This window comes from Diadema antillarum, unplaced genomic scaffold, assembly GCF_040938485.1.
Source record: "Diadema antillarum isolate AM-2024a unplaced genomic scaffold, OU_Dant_1.0 scf00000013, whole genome shotgun sequence".
Taxonomy (NCBI): Eukaryota; Metazoa; Echinodermata; class Echinoidea; order Diadematoida; family Diadematidae; genus Diadema; species Diadema antillarum.
In genome coordinates, this window is record NW_027270902.1 from 2,087,086 (window position 1) to 2,100,000 (window position 12,915).

Consider the following 12,915-nt stretch of genomic DNA (forward strand, 5'->3'; position numbering starts at 1 on the left):
GCTTTGACTTAATAGAAAAAAAATAGGAAAAACTTATGAGGCATTAAAACCAATAGAGTATAAAAAGAAAAGAAGAATTGAAAGACCTTCAACTTCGGCGATTCTTAACTCGTGTGAGGTCAACTGAAGCAAGGTTGGCTGTAGATCATAAAAAGTAGTGCTCAATTACTTCTTAGAACCTAGTAGGCAAGTCCTGCACATAGCAACCATTAACATTTTTATAGCACAGTAATGGGAACACTTATTACACATTTACCTACATCTGACCCAAATTTTGCCTTCATAAGAAAGAAAAAAAAAGTTGTATGTGTGAAATGGACTACTCGGGCTAGACTTGTTTATATTTGTATGTGGTGTTTTGTTGGTTATTGAAAGAAAAATTTCTTTACAAGGAGAAAACAAACAAAAAATTGAGCACAATTCAAAGTTGACATGCCCTAGACTGTCCCTGTGTTTCATCAATCGTCGCAATGCATAAATGGATAGGCAACTATTACAAACTGCTTCGATTTTGACCGAAGGCATAAAAATCAGCATTGATGAACAATTGGCAGACCAGTAATGAAAGGAAAGCATTTTCTTTTTTCTTTAACAAATTTGTTGGTACAAAAACTGTCAATCCCACATATATCTGAGATGAATTCCTTGTGACTCACAGGGCTAACATGAAATGCTCCCTGATTCGAATCCCATCAAGTGTACTACAGGAATGAGATGATCCAAACAACATCATCGTTTCTTTGGCAGACGCAGTTCATCTCATAACACTAATGTCATGATCCAGAAGTAAAAATCTTCATTCCAGCTGCCCTGACCACTAATGCATCTTCCTCCAAGTGCTACAAATAAATACCTGCATTTATGAGTTCCTGCATTTTGTTGGCAAATGAAAATGCTAATAACATAATACATGTACGATAAAAATACTACCAAACTTTTAACCCATTGAGGATGGACTGATTTTGCTACAACACACATTTCCCATAGACACCTGCCCTAGTATACTCGGGACTAGTCCTCAACGGGTTAATGACACAGGATGTACACTTGTACATGTATATCACCTTTCAACATATAAAGAATACAAAAACACATACCATTTGTCTGGGAATGAAAGAAAAGTGGGGTATTGCCAAGATATATGTACTGTTTGTGTAACAATCAAGAGTTGTGCCAAGTAACATTAGTACTATTCAGAGAATAGCTCAAATTCTCAACAGATCTGCTAGACTTGTTCCTCTATCCATGTTACATTTTTGGTTGCTGACCTCACAGAGCTGCACCCATGGATCTCTCATATTTCAATCTAATTTCATACACACTCATTCCACTGAAGCGTCGTGCTATGTCACATGACACATTTACATCTGCAAGTTCCCAAAGACTCCAATTTTCTGCTTTTGGTGGGAAATCTCTTGCATGGAGGCCACTTTTTCAAAGAAAATCTCCTGCTCTCACCTTTGACTTTGAATTTCTCTTGTTTTTAATAGCTGTGTGTCTCCTGCTCAACATGTATTTTCTACTGCTTAAAACTCGGCTTTCTAATGATATTCAAAAACAAGGCTTAGATACCACCAGAGAATTAGTTACGCAAGAGCTTCAAGGGCCCGAAAAGAGGGCCCTGAAAGAGTTCCTTAGACCCTAGCCACAAGCAACGTCACGCTTCAATCTTGAAATGAGCACTATATACGCGTAACATTGCTTGAATGTTCACATGATCAGAGTCTCCATTTTGCTAGGGATCAAGGAGGGAGAATCTACTGTTTCAGAGGTGCTGGGAGTCAGTTCCATCAAACACAAGTTTTTGAACAGAATTAAACTCAAGGTTGTTTGTGTCAGACAGATGAGGTCTTTGTGGCTGAAGGTTTTGGGATCTTATACCTCAAACATTGGTATCTTTATCAGGTAGCAAAGTGACTGTTCATTCTAACCATCTCCTCAAACCTTGAACTTTTCACATCTCTAGCATCACTGAAAAAAAAAAGACAATGTACATTTTGTTCTGTACTGCACTAAATTGTCTATAATTTATTATTCTGTACTTCAGTATTCTTTCAAGACATGTTGGCACTTACACTGATATTTTATTCTCAAACACTTTCTGAGTATACAAAGTATATATCACTTTAATCGTCACTATAATCCTGTTTCAAGAACATCAAGCAAATCAGACAGTGTTTGCATACATGCAGCAACATAGGTACATGTATGAAAAGCTGCCACGGGGAACACAACATCGTGATGTAATTCTCCAGGTTCATTACAAATAATGATAATCTCTCGCCCTATTTCAGTTGAGGGTGGTTGTCACAAGGTTAAACCTTATGCTTCAAAACATGATCCTATGATTGAACCACCATGAGGTTTTGAGAGGTTTTTGAGTCTTGACAATTATGATGATACGAAAAGAAGAACAAACTTGGACAAGGCAAGTTTTGGGGGAAGAATTAATCAGTAGAAAGACTAAAGGTAGATTTGTCTTCATTGGCTTGTAATCTTGGCAAGGTCAGGTTCGATACGCCAATTTGCAGTTCTATTTGGTGTACTAATGTACAGAACTGGTTTAATTTCATGTACTTCTCAACATACAGTACCCAGAAAGGTGGCGGTATTAATTCCTGATCATTCAAGGCACACATGCACCTACAAAAATCTGTCCTACATGTACATCCATACAAACCTGGCAGCTCTATGAATAGTTACAGCCAGCTGGAACTCAATCTCTCGAACCTCCCTGCTCTGCATCGGCGGATCCAGTAATTTCGTAAAGGGGAGGCACCTTTACAAAATTAAAGGGGGGCGCACGAGCCCCCCTGCCATTTTTTCTTTGTATTTCTTTTGTTTTAACAAAAAATAAAGAGGGGGCATGCGCGTGGTGTGCCCCCCTCTGGATCCGCCACTGCCCTGTCTATGTTGTCGGTGGCTGCTCTATGAGGAAGGAGCTTCGTAGGGCCTTTCACTGAGGATCCTCCCCTCTCCATGCAGTCCCTGACCCAGTCTGACGTCACCACGTGTTGCTTCAGGTCTCGTTGCCGGCCAATGGCTCGAAACATCTTCACTCTGCTCAAATCACTGCAAGAAAAATATCACAAAAGCAGCTGACTCTCAAGACTTCATTTAAAAACATCAAAACAATAGAGGGATAAAACAAATTGACAGGCACACATTTTGTTATTTTATTTCTGTTAACACACTGGAAAATATATAACCTCGTACATTGTAATTGTTACTAAGAGCAATTAATTCCAGGCTGGCCTTGAGATAGTGCTTTGGAGTTGACTTTAAAGGTCCTGTTTACCTTTGAGAGCAGTGATTGAAAAAATGTTCAAGATACAATGTATCACTTCGATGCATATGTGTAGGTCAGTTGTATCACAAAACATCCTACCATATTCAAATTTTTGCAATAAAGCCTAAAATATAAAGAGGTATCATTATTTTTCTCATTAAACCATAACTGCAGATGGTTTAGTCTGGACACATTTTTATTACAACTATTGTTCACCTTTTGTATATTTAACAATACATGTACTTAACATCAGCATTTATTTTTCTTGAGAATATGCAATTTGGGCTGGAACCTACCTGTAATCTTGCTAATCACTTTTGTTTTGTTCTGTTGTCACAGTGCAAAATGGCATAAGACAAGGTTGAGTTATCCTTTTGACTGAAAATTCTGAAACATTAAACCCTCTTAAGATCTGCCAAGTAGGTCATACAATGGCTGGTTTTAAAATGTGATCCATCCACAAAAACGTTGCTTGTTTCTACATGTCCATACTTATTTTTATTTCTACAAATGAACAGATCTCTGCATTCCAGAAGAAATCACTCGTTTTGTTACGGTGTGTATAATAAGCTCAGAACACTCATCTACTTTCAACACTGTCTACTTTCGTGCTGGACACAGAAAGCGAAAAAGAGAAAAGTACAGACAGACAGACAGACAGACAGGCAAACATCTTGAATGTTCATTTTCCTATGAGAAACTAGATGGTTCGTGCTTTCTGTGTTAAAAGGACAAGTTTCCTCACACATACATGTGGTTTGAGTCAATGCATCAATATTAGTAAAAGACATTGGTGAAGTTTGAGGGAATATTGGACAATCCTTTGGTGCCATCACCACTGGATGAGGAGACTACTACAGTTGATGATGTCATTGCAGAACACTAACAAAATAGAAAGAGAATTCCACAAAATGTCATTTTTTATGAAAAGGAGATATCTTTCGACATGTTACTTGACATACATGTATGATAGGGGTAATATGATTTCTTCCACTTTCTGAGATAGACAGGTTAGTCAATTGCTCCTTTCATTGTGCTAGAAATATGAAAGTATTGTTGAGTTCTCTGTATGTTGTACAATATTTTTGTACATCTGGGGGGCGTTTCATGAAGGAACTTGTCCGATAAAATATCTGACAAGTCAATTATATCCGACAAGTTTTGAGAAATTCTTTAGTCTGATTGGCTGATTTCTCTGAACTTGTCGGATATAATTGACTTGTCAGATATTTTATCCGACAAGTTCCTTCATGAAATGCCCCCCATCTGCAGTGATGTCACAAACTGTTGTTGTCCTCTCATCCAGTGATGACAGCATCAAAACATTAGTGTTGTGTAATGATACACAAAGTTATCACTACCCACTCATATGCCACTATGATGACCGGATATAGTGTATAAAGTATCTCTTCACTTCCAGCCAGTCAATGACCCCTTCCAATACTCTCCACCTCATCCAGTGAGTCATCAACCTTCATCATCCCTTGAGTACTTCTAGCCCCATCTAATTTACGACCAAGCTAAGCCAAACCTAAACATCCTGTCCTTCCCCCACTGATTACTTAGAATTTTTTTTTAATCAAAATCCAAGAATACTACCTCCTTCCTAAAACTAGTCCCACCTTTATTTCCATAACAACCAAAGTTTGGCCCAATTAAAAACCTCCCTTTAACATGAAGACTCCACCCCCATTTACCCATTCATAATCATAGCATGTTACAACCGTATAACCAATGTGTATCATTCAAGGTATGATGAGAAATGTATCATGCAGAGAAGAGGACTTGCAATCTGAGGCTCGAAGAGAGGAGATTGCTCGCAAACACCTCTCGAATAAAGTGCTCTTTGAAGTTAAACTCAACTGTGTCGCAAGTGATTCATTAAACATGTACCTCTCAAATATAAACCCATCCCAACACAACATTAGAAATGCATAACTTTTAGATTTCCAATTTTCAAATTTTCCTCAAACTTCACTGATGTGTAAAAATATTACTGCATTCACTCAATCCACATGTACTTTGTATATCTCGGGTAATTTCTCCTTGAACAGATGTTTGTTTGCGTCCTGATACAGCTCACTATTACCTTTTGTCCACCACGATGTGGGTCACTCGTCTGCTGAGTTTTGGGCTGACCCTGGCACCATAGAATCTCATCTCCAAGGCAACAAGGTCTAGGAAACAGTCCTTGATGTGCTAAAAAAAGGGGGAGGGACAGGAATGCATGTGAGAAAAGAGAAAATAGCAATGTATACGTTTGTATCTCTAACACAGGATGCTGGGGGTACTCAGAGTATCATGGACGTTGATCAAACATACACAATTCAGAGAAGTAAATCAGCCTTTTGCAGTGCATGTTTTAGCATTGGCCCTTTCTCTTATTAAAGCTTGAAAAAATTGAGCATAAATAGTACCCCCATGAACAGCATATTGAATCAGCATTTTGATTCTGTCTTCGCAAATTGAGCATAAACGCACCCATAGATACATGACAAAAAACAGACCAAAGACAAACTCATGTACACGTACATGTACCACTAATCTAAAACACTGGTAAAGCTAAAGGCTTACTGTGTCCTGATCCCCAACGATGAGGCACGAGTCGATGTAGACATTACAGAGACGGAAGAGACCAAGCTGAGAATCCTGGGGGAAGTTATCCATCTCAACCTCAGCAATCTCATCAGCTGCTAATGGTGTCCCTGCATCCTGCAAGTATCAAGTTAAAATGACTGCACATAGTCCTGTAGGAAGGTTCGTGCGGACACGACAATAATGAGCACTACAACTGCTCATGCATTTCATTGCTGCATCGTGGAGGCCTTTGTAGACAGTGTAATAAGATAATAAGAAAATTTTTTACACTGCAAATTGCAAATGCCTCTAAAGCAATTGGGAAAGGAGATCATAAAAGGCAGATAGAATAACATTCTAATTTACAAATTACATGAAATTAATAAGCCTCAAAAAAGATATACAGGTACATGTATGTCTTCAACATTACTTTAAAAAAAGAAAGAGTTAGCACTTCGAGTTTGAATGGGAAGATTGTTCCAAAGGTATTAAGCTTCATAAAAGAAATGTAGACCATACTGTTTGTATTCGATGAGCATGAGACCATACCTCATAGATGACAATAATATTGTAAAAAAAAAAAGAAAAAAAAAGGAGAGAAAATGAACCCTGAGGTGTGCATCCATTAACCCTCTACCTGCCATATTAATTTCTTGACCATAGGTATTTGTGTGAGCTTTGTGCGCATTTGACTGATTGGCACACACAGGGTTAAACCTAAGGGCTTGTTGCATGGCAAACAAAACTCTGGCCCTCCTGTCAACCTCTATTAGAGGCCCTAGACACATTTGGAAGCTCAGTTGTCCAACATGAATTATTCCAAAAACTCTTCTCTATGTCAGTGTTCAATGAGAACTTACCTAAATTTCACAATTATTGTAAATACTCAGCAGCTGGTGGAGGCCTTTTAGCTCATCTACAATGCCCCAATCCAACAGAAATTACAGACAGAATAAAACAAAGCTTTACACACAATATTGTCAATATCGCAAAATGTATTGTCAAACCTGCTACCTGTAAAGGTATGCCCTCATGAAGAAGAACCAGCAAAACTTTGTGAGCAGACATACCAGAAATAGTCTCATAATATGAGACTATATTATATTATAATATCGAACAGTGAAATGTTATTCAGAATTCAAGTCTAACCCAGGGGTGGATCCAGGAATTCCATAAAGGGGAGGTGCCTTTGCAAAATTAAAGAGGGGGGGGGGGGGGGGGGGAAGGCATACACACCCCCATTTTTTTCTTTTTATTTCTTTTGTTTTAACCAAAAATAAAAAGGGGGCACGTGCCTGGTGCGCCCCTCTGTGGATCTGCCACTGTACTCATAAGCTGTGAATTATTCTGCTGAGTAACCATCCCCTCCACAAACAACTGTACCTTCTTCTCAACATTTGCAAAAATTTCTTTCAGTTTTTCTTCTGTCACATCCTTGGTGTAGCTGTCTCCATACGGGTCGTAGTCCAGAGCAAACTGAACCTTTGTCTCCGGGGACGTGTGGAGCATGTGAGACGGTAGCCATGGCAACACTCGGCCAGCATCCTACCAGATTCAGAGAAGACGAAATCATCAACATCATCTACAATGTATTCAACATTCACAGGTAACGTAAAATACTGTGGAAGACAAAAGCATTGATCATCCTGATTTCAAATTCCTGCTTCGGTCTCTCTTTTCTATTATCAATCCCAGTAAATAGTAGAACATCATGCAGAATAGTTTGACCATTTCTGTTTTATCTCATGAACAAGAGAATACCAATGGTCCTTTTTTTACGACTAACTCAGATGCTTACTGCAATTTATGTTTGTTTCTTGGTTTACTTTGCCCTTGTAATTATTAAACTTGTTGTGCTTTCAATCTCGAGGGAAAAAATAAGTGTGTGGCCCAAACTACAGACTGTATGTATGAAGTAACAGACTGAGTGTCATAAAAAGTGTACAGTACATCACTGTGCCCCACTAGAAAACAATAAGAAAAATACTCAGGAATGAAAAAAACTAGAGCCATTTATACTCGTAATGCTGTGGGGGCGCTGTGGCATAGTGGATAAGACTCCCGCCTCCCGATCGGATGACCCGAGTTCGAATCCCGCACAGTGCTTACGTCCTTGGACAAGATGTTTTTAATCTCCATGTCCCTCTCGACCCAGGAGTGTAAATGGGTACCTGGCAACGCTAGAATAATAATAATGGCAGGGCCCTCTGTTAGAGCAGTGGCAACACTGAAGAGGCTACCCTGGGGAAATACTGTAGGACCTTATTATTATTATTACAAATGTATATGATCACATGTTTCAAGAATGCCACTCACCAAGCACTCTATCAACCATGAGGTCTTCACTACGTCATATCGATCAGAACTGGGAAGAAGAAGAAAAAAAAAAGATAAAGTATTAAAGCACAAGTCGATAGTTACATAGTATTACATTGGAGGTCGCCTCTCCTTCTCATTTCTTTATACCAAATTTAGAAATCAATCTTTTGCCAGAGTCTCATTAGCTTCAATTGTACTTGTAATTCCCAAGTGACAAAAACCTCCTCATGGAAGAGTTTCTACCTTGAACCAATGTGATATCCTAATCTCATGATATGGAAGAAAGCCTATACTCCAACAAATGTAATAGACTCCATAAATATTATACATGAGGGCATGAATGGATGTATGTATAAAGGCATGAAAAATCCCCCCCAAAAAAATAAAAAAATAAAAAAAATAAATAAATGCATGTGTCTAAATACAGACATGTACAGACAAATTATCAGACAAATGAATGGGCCGAGTAAATTAACAAATAAAATCAGATGAAGCAAAAGCTGAAATATTCCTTGTCAAGTCAAGCACAGTGATTTTTGCCCTTTGACCTTAGGGAATTTTGTTAAACACCTCATGTAGCATCTCTGGCCCACGCACCAGCTTATTAAATTAAACATGCATTTTTTTTTCCTGAAATTGCAACAAGAAGCTGTGGGGAGGGACAGACAGATAGACGGATGCCTCTGGCACCCTTCAGCACAGATGAATCATAAATACAACGTGCATAAATGAATATATAAAATACATATACACCTGTACATGTATTCAGTGCAGGTGACACAACATTTACTCCTGCGTTTATTGCTTCGGTTTTATTTTCTCAAAAGACTTAGGGTTAGGGTTGTGATAAGGTTTTAAGGTTTAGTTCGTTGTGAGAATTAGGATTGGGGTTATGGTTGTGCTTGTGGGTAGAATTTATGTTTGGCTTGGCGGGCAGATATTTCACGGGAGCAATTGTCGCAGGAGCAAATGTCATGGAACCACAGTGCAAGCACACCTGATGATGTTCTTGACCTTGAGGTTGACCTTGTCTGCTAACACACAGTAGGTGTCCAGTCCTGGGTTCTGTACCACCTCTCCCCCACACTCCACAATTCTTCTCTCCAAGTCCTGTTTTGGGTGGGATGCTGGACCGTTGGCCACACACAGCTCTTTGTCACACAGCATCTCAGAGACCTATGGAGTAAAACAACATCAATGTCATGATATTTACATGCACCTCTGCCAAGGGAGGAGGATATGTATTCTTCACTGTTTGTTTGTTTGTCCGTGTGCAAAATAACTAAAAAAGTTGTGACCGGATTTAAATGAAACTTTCAGGAAAGGTCGAGAATGACAAAAGGAATAGATGACTTTAATTTAGAAGTGTTCTGGAAAACTTTTTGTGGATTTTATGAAGGATTTTAGATATTTTGCCAGGTAGGGTCAATAAACTTGGGAGTTCAAGCTGCACATTTTTGAGGTTTTCATACGCGCACTAAAGTGCATGCTCTAGTTTCTGCTAGGGCGAGGTGCGCCGCGCAGCTGAGGGTTGTTGACGTAACAAAAGGCTTCTATATTGGGAATTCAGGTGATTTTTCAGCATGCATACATAATTATGCAAATCACTGATTTCCATGGAAGAACAAGTTCATTGGTGGAAATGAGCTGCTTGGCGGAGGTCTGCACTCTCAGAGTGCTCCTCTAGTCAATGAATGAATTTGTAGTACTCGCTCCATGCTATAAGGATTAGAACCGGTACTGGCCATCAGACGGCAGCTTGGAGGTCTAGTGAATACGATGCCTGTCCGGTGATCAGGAGATCGTTGGTTCAAGTCCAGCCCGAGTATGTACAATTGTATATCCATGATTTTTTAATCATGGTTACTACTAAGACCCTGATTAATTTGGTGCTTATTCACACTGATGTACAGCAATTTGTCAATAGGTTGCATCATCATTCATCTTTTTAAAAAAACCCAGTACAGGGGTAGGGAAGATGTTTCAGGAAGCTAATAGTTGCTAGTCATTTTAATAACATAAATACAAATGTACTGTGCATATTAACCCATAAATTTGTCTCAATATGCCAAAAATATGCAGCATTCATATTAAAGGAGACCTCTGGATGATTTTCAGATTTTTACATTTGAACAACTATAAATTAGTTATACTGAGGACAGAGTTTCAGAATTTGTGATAATTGGGATGAAGAATAAGAATATTTTCAAAATTTAGAACAAATTGCAATGAACAAGGATGATGACATGGCAGAGTCACCATAAGAATGCATGAGTTGGGGCTCAAGGAAGCAGAACAAAAGAATAAGGCATGCATAGATTATAGACAGATGAACTCGCAAGCAAGCAGTATTGTTATGGAATTACACTGCTATCATTTCTGAAATATGTGAACCTCCTATGTCATCATCCTTGTTCAGTGTAATTTGTTTCAGGTTTTTCAAAGTATTGTTTCTCTGCTCAAGAACCACAATAAATTCCACAAATCTATACATGGAGTTGTAAATCTATGTACTACATAATGTGAAATTGTGAAAATCACCTGGAATGTCCCTTTAAGTTCTTGCATTGCAACTGTGTTGAATACAGGAGCATTCAGATAGACTTGTTAAATGCTTGTGATCTTTTTTTTTCTTTTGTCCTGCTCATTTGAGGAGGATTAAGATAGTGGTAAGGCACCAAGGGGTTATCTAAAATGCACTAATTTATCAGATTTGGGGCATCTTCATGTTCTCTGCATATCTTTGTATTAAGTGTACAGTAAAATCAGAAATAATGGGAAAGTATTTTACGAGTTTTCATTGCAAAATGGGCTAAGTGCCATTTTCAAACATTTTAAAGTAATTCCATCATCACAAAAATCAAAATAAAACTTTTCCAATAATACTTCACTTGTGATATAAAACAAGGATTATTCTCAAAGTTATGATTAAAAATATCCTGTGTTTTCTTATAATTGTCTGGGGGTTCTTTGTTCTTAGCAGCTTTAATCACAAAAATCTCTACATAGCAAGAATGGAGTTAGGTTTATATGCAGGAAATTTTTCATCTGAAGGTAAAAATCTAATTCTGTTTCCTCCTCATTTTGCAACAGCATATCAGGCTTGTGCATTTTGGCAACCCTGTGCACTTTAATGTACAATAGTATACTCTTTCATGCACTTTTGCATTACATGCACAAAAGCATAGAGTTACACTGACAGGATCCTGAACATTACATCAGTCTCTTCCCTAAACCTAATCACCTGATTAAACTTTGATTAACAGATCAGACATCCAATCTTTACCCAAGATGAGGAACAGAAAACCCTTAAAGGGTGTGTACAGTTCTGGTCGAGGTGTAGATTTAGCTTTTAACGTTTTGCGAGATATTCAGAAACCACTCCATGTCAAAGAGCATGCAGTTCTAAGGGGTATCAAAAGTTTATTCGATGAAAATCGGTTTTGAAATGGCTGAGATATCCCAAAACAATGTGAAACAAAGAGATCCTAATAAAGTTGTGGCATGTCGCCTTTTATTATTAGCACTTTTTTGGATATCTCAGCCATTTGAAAACCAATTTTCATCAAATAAACGTTGAATCCTTCTTAAAATTACATGATCTTTCATATTTCATGAGGCTTTTCATTATCTTACTTTGGTAATAGGAATGTTCAAAACATGAATCCCTACCTCAACCAGTACTGTACAGTCCCTTTAATCAATATTGACATTACGCCTGTCCCTGCGAAATCATCTTTAGATGTCATATACCTGTATATTTGCTCTATACCGCTCTATTACTTGCAGTCAATTTATTTATTTTTTCCTCTGAAATCCAATTCACGCTGCGATTACGTGGCACTGTAATTGGCAATATTTTGAAGTTTGCTCTACATGTCTGATTTTGTCAATGTTAATCATATGAACTGGCTACTTTCGGGGGGTTACGACATTAATTGTCCTCAAGGCCAGTCCATATCATATTACACGTACATGTAGTATCTACTATTATAATACTCGAAGTTGTTGTTGTTGTCGCGGCCTTATGTATTTCCTGTTTTATTCTGGCGTTGCTGGTTTTTCTATCTCCTCCCGAGCCGTCGGCTCCGGGCAGCTGTGACCAGTGCCGTCGGCCGCAGGAGAGTATCCTGCATCGAATGGCGCGGGTTTCGTCCCCGCTCCGCCTCCGTGTCGACGTCGAGGACAAAAAAGAAAAATTAATTAGATAGATGCATAATGCATTTTTGTGCGTGACGAAAGAGCCGAGCGTTTTAATATTCACCGATCCTGCGCTGGACTCCTGATTTATCGACCGTCCATCTTTTAGCTTGCAGAGACAGTGGGATACTAAAGAAGATGGATGCAGCGAAATCTCTGACATCTTCCAGCGGACGCGCACGCACACACACACAATGTACCTCACAGAACTCTACACACTCTACACTGTGTGTATAGTTTTGTGATACCTTTGCCTCCGCGCCGCCTGTTACGTGTATGTATGTATTGACGATGGTTACACGAAGCACTATATCTGCGTGCGCGTGATATGGACTACAAGGGCATTTACGTACAGTTCGCCATTGGCGTCCCCAAATGAAAACAACGAACGTTGTTATTTAATTGTATTTTGCACAACTGCAGAATACTATGCAGCTCAGATTGCTCGCCGTTTGCTCTCAAGTTCGATGTCATTGTACGCAGACTGTTTAGGACGGCTAAATATAATATATATTTGCCGATCGTACCCT

At 38.7% G+C, this 12,915-nt stretch overlaps 1 protein-coding gene across 1 annotated transcript in view; it reads right to left on the minus strand.

Annotated features, from left to right (window-relative positions):
* Positions 1-2,635: 2,635 nt before the first annotated feature.
* Positions 2,636-12,915, minus strand: part of LOC139721566 (DNA ligase 4-like) — a 48,755-nt gene continuing 38,475 nt past the window's right edge. The window contains 7 exon segments of the mRNA XM_071632894.1: positions 2,636-2,975; positions 2,978-3,072; positions 5,379-5,488; positions 5,864-6,001; positions 7,250-7,411; positions 8,183-8,231; positions 9,183-9,361. Coding sequence (XP_071488995.1) covers positions 2,929-2,975; positions 2,978-3,072; positions 5,379-5,488; positions 5,864-6,001; positions 7,250-7,411; positions 8,183-8,231; positions 9,183-9,361 — 780 coding nt within the window. The 3' untranslated portion in view covers positions 2,636-2,928.